Source organism: Juglans regia, chromosome 9 (assembly GCF_001411555.2).
Source record: "Juglans regia cultivar Chandler chromosome 9, Walnut 2.0, whole genome shotgun sequence".
Lineage (NCBI taxonomy): Eukaryota > Viridiplantae > Streptophyta > Magnoliopsida > Fagales > Juglandaceae > Juglans > Juglans regia.
This window is the reverse complement of record NC_049909.1, coordinates 16396830-16404403: the sequence shown is the minus strand read 5'-3', so window position 1 is coordinate 16404403 and position 7574 is coordinate 16396830. Positions and strand designations below refer to the sequence as shown.

General features: G+C 34.4%; 1 protein-coding gene across 1 annotated transcript; it reads left to right on the top strand.

Moving 5' to 3' along the window:
* On the top strand, positions 1 to 3870 carry LOC109003750. Its single transcript, XM_035693860.1, has 2 exons — positions 1 to 566; positions 3030 to 3870. Exons 1-2 carry the CDS (start codon positions 1 to 3, stop codon positions 3430 to 3432), a joined length of 969 nt encoding a protein of 322 aa, XP_035549753.1. The 3' UTR covers positions 3433 to 3870.
* The last annotated feature ends 3704 nt before the right edge of the window (positions 3871 to 7574 follow it).

The following is a 7574-nucleotide window of genomic DNA, read 5'->3' as shown; positions in this document are numbered from 1 at the left end:
ATGGGGTTATTTGCGGCGAATTTAAGTGCCGGGAAAGGGCATGTTTCTTGTAGTGACAGTACCAAAAGCCTGAAAACTCCCGGCGACTACTTCTCAGGCGCACTTTGCTTTGCTCAAACCAAGCCGTCATGCCGTATCCGAGTGATCAGAAACTCAGTGCAAGAAGCACAGCTCCCATTCTCGAAGTCGAAGGCCTCGATGTTGGAAGGGTACCAGAGAAGTAGTACTGAGAAGCTTGAGCAGCTTCATGCACTCTCGGGTGGGCATTCCATGGAAAATGATGCAAGGGTCCCTGTGTTTGTGATGCTGCCGCTCGACACAGTAACGCACGGAGGGAACTTGAACAAGCCTCGAGCAATGAATGCTAGCTTGATGGCCCTGAAGAGTGCAGGAGTGGAAGCAGTTATGGTGGATGCATGGTGGGGATTGGTGGAGAAAGATGGACCTCTGAGGTACAACTGGGAAGGGTATGCTGAGCTCGTACAGATGGTTCAGAAGCATGGCTTGAAGCTCCAAGTTGTTATGTCCTTTCATCAGTGTGGAGGAAATGTTGGAGACTCTTGCAGGTAGGATCTAATTTTTAATTGGGATCTCTGCATGATTGGATTTCTATTTAATTAATGCTTATATTTATGGGTCTTGATTTATTATTTTCAATTGTGAAAAAATATTTACAGTCGTGAGTGTGCAAGTGCTGTGTAGTCGTTTTAAAAAAAATGAATAAATATGGGATCCATATGAAAAGAAATTAATTTTTTAATAGTGGACCTCACTCTTTTTTAAAGCGACTGTATAACGTTTGCGCATTCCACGACTGTATGTAGCATTGCTCTTTTCAATTTTCATCACATGATTTAGTGGGTGGAAGTCTTACATTTATTCTATTTCATAATTAAAGAAGTATTTTTTAATAATTTTTTTTTACTTTTTGATTAAGAAAGTGTTTTTTAATGATATTTTAAATTTATTTTATTTTTTAAAAATATTTAAAAGTGTAAAAAAATTTATATAAAAAATAAATTAAAAAAATACACATAGAAAAGTACATGCTAAGCCTAGCAGGAGCCCTAGCGGGGGCTGTAGCATGACCATTTTAAATATTTTTTAAAAAAAAATCATAATATTATTAAAAAATACTTTCTTAATCATGAAGTAAAATAAAAAATTATAAAAATATTACTTCGTGATTAAGAAAATATTTTTTAATATATATTTTTTTTACTTTTTAATTAAGAAAGTATTTTTTTAATAATATTTTAAATTTATTTTATTTTTTAAAAATATTTTAAAATATTAAAAAATTTATATAAAAAATACATGTAAAATACATGTAATATTATGTTAAAATACATGTAACATAATATTACATCTCAACAGAAGCTCCCAACGAAGCACCCAGCGGGGCTGTAGCATCACCCTATTATTTATTATTTATAGAGGTCTGTTACTTAGAAACCACTATAGTAGTGCATTCGTTGCACACACTACGTGACGCTTTTTTTTTTTTTTGTTTTAAAACCAAAATGTGCGATTCAATAATTTCATCCCCATTCAAATTCCTCCTGCGGAACACCTTTTCCCTCGACAGAAACCTGCGTTAGGTTCCTCTACCCAGTGCCTCCCAGTGACACCGTCTCTCTCGTCAGCGCCACCGAGCAGCGCTCCTCCGTCTGCCCAACGCCGCCACTTCCCGCGAGCTCGTTGAACGAAGCAAACCCGAAACCAGATTTGAATCCCGCGAAATCCACCCTCCTTCCTCGCCACGAACCCACGTCGGCTTCCTCTTCCCAGCGCCACCTCGCAACATTGTCTCTCTGTTTAGCACCACCTCGCGACGCTCCTACTTCTCCCGAGCGCCGCCACTCCCCTCTGTAATAACTCTCTCTCTCTCTCTCTCTATCTCTCTCTCTCTCTCTCTATTTCCGTTGCATTTTCTCGTTCATTCACTCTCTGTAATACTTATTTATGTATGCTTGGGTTGATTTCAAATTAATGCATTTGTAAATGTGAGATTCTCCTCCCTCCCCCTTATCGTCAATGGCTATTTTTTATTTTTTCTTTATTAATTTGATTTGAGTTTTTTGGGCTTCAATATACCTTTGTATGTTCATTTACTTGAGTTTTCAGAGAATTGTTATATAGCATTTCCATTGTTTTTCTTCTTTTAGTGATTTACAATGCTTAAATATTAGTCCACGACTCGAAGTCCTGCCGCTAGTTTTCCCTTTTTTGCTTATTTTATTTCTTTGTTTTCTGCATCTCTCATTGTTTCTCTTTCTAAAATCCCTCTTGAAAAAGAGGGTAATCCGAGTAATCCGAGAGATATAGAGAGAGAAACATGGAAAGCATAGCAGCATACCCATCTAATCCCCGAAGTTCTTAATGTCTAGCATTATCTCGCTTTTTTTTATATTGCTTCGGGTGGCAAATATATGTTCATCCAAAAGGTGAATTTATCTGGAATATCTCTTATAAATGTTTTGGAGCCATTCCTTGGTTCTCCACATATGATTAATGGCCAAGATTATGGATGCTTTCTCCTTTGTGATTGTATTTTGGGAAAAAATTGGTGGTGTTGATTAGAAGATTCTTAAGTTATTGCCATTAATATTGATATGAGATTCAAAATTTTCAACATAATATTGGAATTTTATTCGCTTTAGCCTTTTCTTTATTTTAAATTTTATTTTTTCTTTGAATTGTTTTTTTTTCCTTGATTTTTCATTGGTAGATAGTCAACAACGCTGCTTATTTGATCAATTTCTTTTCTTTTTCTTGTTAGATTTACCATTAGATAAGACTTGCCATTGAGTTCTTCAAGTGAGAAATTAAATGAAGTTTGACAATTGATGTTGTGAAAAACCAAATCCACTCAGCAATGTTCATTTTTGGTTGGTATAGTTGGATCATGTGAATATATTTATATTGTAAAATTGGGAATTACTCATTTCTAGAGGAAAGCATACATACCTGACCTATATATTCACGCCTGCAACAATTATATTCTACCTTTCTCTCTTCACCAACAGTGAGCTGCTTCTCCATGTCAGATTGGTACTCTTTCCAGGTGTTTTAACGGTGGGGTTATCTTGCTTGTTTGGTTTATCCATCTCTTTCTTTGGATTTTCTTGCCGGAGGGCCATTTCAGTAACAAGATTTACTGTTCTTGGGATAGCGGACAAGCTATTAACGGTTGTGATTAGTTTGGTTGTTTGGGACATGCATTCGACATTTGTGGGAACAATGGAGCTTTTAATTTGTATGCTTGGTGGGGTTATGTATCGGCAATCTACAAGCAAAAAGCCTAAAGATGTAAAAGAAGTAAATGCACGAGAGATTGATGAGGATCAACAAAAGTTGCTTGAAATGCAACGCAACACAGAAGGCAATGGCAATCAGAAGGAAGTTGCAGAATCAGAAGTGGGAAAATGAAAGGGTTTATGCTAAGTACTATCATTTTGTTTCTTATTGCTGCAAAATTTATTTCTTAGGTCCAACTTTAATGATCGACCAATTCTTGGAGCACTCTTTTCTCAAAGGTGCATTTGCAAATACTCGGCACTTAAAACATTTGTTCTTCATGATGCAAAATGCAGGGTTATGATACTATAGTAGGAGAACGAGGACTGCAATTGTCCGGCGAGCAGAAGCAATTGTGGAGAAAGGAAAGCATGAGACTTTGATTAATATCCAGGATGGGTCTTATGCCTCCCTTGTTGTGCTTCACACAAGTGTTGCAACTGCTTGTGCTTCTTGAAACTCTTTCTGTTTCTCTAAAATTTTGGAGGGTGGGACTGCTCTCTCTTTTCCAAGGAGAAGAGAGACATGTTGTATTAATGGTTGTAACTCCTTCTTTTTGCATTTTTTTTTTTTTTTGTAATCAGTTGTGGTTATAACTTAATTGTATATTCGGGTGGAGGAATGAGAAAAACTACAGAAATAAAGAAAAGATTTTCGAATTCGTGGTATAGCACGTATTTCCTATTTGAATCATCAGCTTTCGTTGTTCACAGGGGAGAAGTTATTATTGAGTTGTTTGTAATATAGATAAATGCTCATAGTGCTTTGTTTTCGCTTGTCCACACCAACCATGAGCACATTGAGCAGTCTGCATCAATCATCCAATTCTAATGGAGGTTTTCTTTCTCTTTAAATCACGTAACATACGCTGAATCATGGCCCTAACACCATATCTATTAGAGTCATTCAAATGCCATGCTATCCTGGAAATAAAACACAATATCACCAACCACAGTGGCCAACCATAAATCCTGCGATCCAAATACACTTAATTAATACATATCTATAGCTCAAATGTTTTAATGTTTGGTAACTACCCACTTTACTGTAAGCATATTTTTAATCTGAGAGTCAATTTTCCAACAACGGAAAGATAGTTGTTTCCATTCATGAAACTGCACAGAAGCTACCCATACAGATGACTTCGTGCATATTTTTACAATGAAACCTTACATAGGTTGATTTAGCTTCTTTCATTACATGTTCATTAAAACATGATGTTAACAAGTTGTTTCCATTCATGAGCTACCAATCTAATCCATACAACGTGCTTTTTACATGGAATTCATCCGAACCAAACCAACACTATTACAAATGTAGGAACCCAGTACAAACAGAACAATTTGTACTTTTCACTTTTCAGATTCTTCCCCATCTCTCTTAGTTTATCTTCTCTTTTCCGAACATCATACTCACACTATAGTACATCATCCTTATTCTCTCTTACACAAAAATTATCCTCTAGCAGATGAAGTATATCTGCCCATACGAACAATTCACACCTCGCATCTCCCTGCACACAGTGCGCACTCCCACAATTAACATGATAAAATACACCCTGCTGATCAACAAATTGATATGCAAATATGACAAATATCAAAGTTTGTTTTACCGTATTATAGTTTGGGTAGGCAAACAAATAAGAATCATGATCTCTAACATAATTTATTTGTTGTCAATGAATTCTTATTTTTCTTTAATAAGTAATGAGTTCTGATTTCTAGAAAGTAGATAGATGTGATTTTCAATAGGTTTGAAGCTACCTTCAATGCACTTAAACAAATGGTGTAGGTTCTGATTCATATATAGATTTTTCTAATTCTTTTATAGTTACCTTCAATGTACTTAAATAAAGCTCTACAGGTCCTGCTCCTTGGTGAGGTTCCACATCATCACAAAATGCATATAAATAATGGTTCTACCAAATCTTTGAATCTTAAATCCTAAAGGCAACTGTCCCAGGCTAAATATTCAACCAATTTTTAAGTGTAGATTAAATTTATACTTGAAAATCCACTAAGTGATGATAAATACATTATTCTATATACTTCAAAAATTTATACTAAGTTGTTCTAATTTTTAAGTGCAGATTAAATTTATACTTGAAAACATGTATGCTAAATCTACTAAGTGATGAAAATCGACTAAGTGATGATACAGATATGGAGTAAACAGAGGGAAAAAAAATGTATGCTAACCCTTCACAGTCAAAGTAAAATGAATGCTAAAATGTCAGAAGGTCCCAGTATAAATTTTGTGATAAAATGTATGCTACACAGTATAAATTTTGTGTATACATTTTTTAATCTGTATACACAAAATGTATGCTAAAACAGAGGGGAAATAAAATGTATGCTAACCCTCGTTGGTGGACTGAGGGCGGCTTCGGTGGACTAAGATGGGACCTTCTGGCTTGGGGTTGAGGTCGTGGTGGCAAGGGCTTCGTTGGTGGACAGAGATGCTCCAAACGGACTGAAATGACACCAAGGGCTAGGGAATCGAGTTTGTAGTATGGTGGGGCTTTGGGGCGAAATGGTGTCGTGGTGGGGTCTTGGTGGGTTAGGGCTGAGGTCGGTCGGTGGCCACGAGCTCGATGGCTCTGAGGTTTGGGCTTAGGGCTTGAGGTCAAGGGGGCTTAGGGCTGAGGTCGGTGGCCGCGAGCTCGCTCGATGACTCTAAGGGTCGTGGTGGCTTAGGGCTGAGGTCGATGGCCACGAATCTTAAAGACGAAAGGGCAATCTCGTGTTTGGGGGAGGGGGGCTCGGGAAAACGCGAGAGGTTGGGGGAGAGGAACGAATGTTGAAGACGAAAGGAGAAATTTAAAATGAAACCAAAAACGTGCGTTGGGGTGGGGCTCGGGACACATCATGTGTGTAAATGAATGCAACAAACAGTGGATGTCAAGTAGAGTTTTCCTTATTTATATATGCTATTTTCTTACTGCAGGATTGTCTGACTAACTTCGCATAAACAAACATCTCTCAAACCAGGACAAGTACAGCTACTAGGCAATTGAGTCATAAATATCAAGAGTTTGTCCCACATGGCAATTGAGTCAAAATATCAAGAGTAATTTGCACCACTTCAGATATTTCAACTTATCCACCTAACTTATCCACCTGTTAGGTTATGATTAGTAATGGGCTTATTTGAAATATCTCATAATTTTGTATATATTAATAAAGTAATTTATAAATAATAATAATTTAATTTGAATTAAGATATTTTATTAAATTTTAAAAAATTAAAAATTAAAAATTAATTAAAAATATTATAAAGTTACAAAATTATTTAAATATTATTTTTATTTTAAAATTTAAAAAAGTTATATTATTTTTTATGTTTTATTTAAAAGTTTAGAAAAATTATATTGAGTTTTGAGTTTGGATAATAGTTAAGTAATGATTAGATAAAAAAAATTTAAAATTTAAAATTAAAAAATATTTTATCTTTTAAGTGAAGTTTGAAAGATAAATTATGATAAGTTTCGAAAATATTTAAGAATGCTTTGAGGGTCCAAAAAAAAAAAGGCCTTAATTTACACGTTCCAGGCACCTAGTATATACCAATTGTGTTTAGTATTGGTACCTACAGCACTCAAAATTTCAAAACTGTTTGGAAATGAATATCAATGATATAGCATGCAGATATTCATAATCAAAGGCAAATTCAATGATATTATAGCATGAATATCAACGATTTTTTGAATATGTAATGAGTAATCAATTCTTATTCGTCTACATATATATATATATATATATATATATATATATATCTTTTGGCTATATATATCTATATCTTTTGTCTCATTAATCTTTCAAAAAATAAAAATTCTATGAAATAGTTTTAAAGTCTCATTTGTTTTCGTAGATGAGATGAAATTAGTTGAGATGAAAGTTGAAAATTGAATAAAATATTATTTTTTTTAATATTATTATTATTTTAAAATTTTAAAAAATTAATTTTTTATTATATTTTATATAAAAATTTATAAAAATTATAATGACAATGATATGAGTTAAAATAATGTTCAATCAAAATCTTCATACATATATATATGATATTTTAAATATATATGATATTTTAATGGTGCCATTAATAATAATAAATGAACCTTCCAAGCAATTCCTTAATTCCTTTCATTTTTCAAGTCGATCAGATTGACAAATTAAACGCGTATGGTGAAAGTGACGTTTGGAAAAAGCGACGTACGTGACCTGAGTTTCGCTAGCTTCTATAAATACAGTGCCACAGCCAGTAACCAATTCATCCAT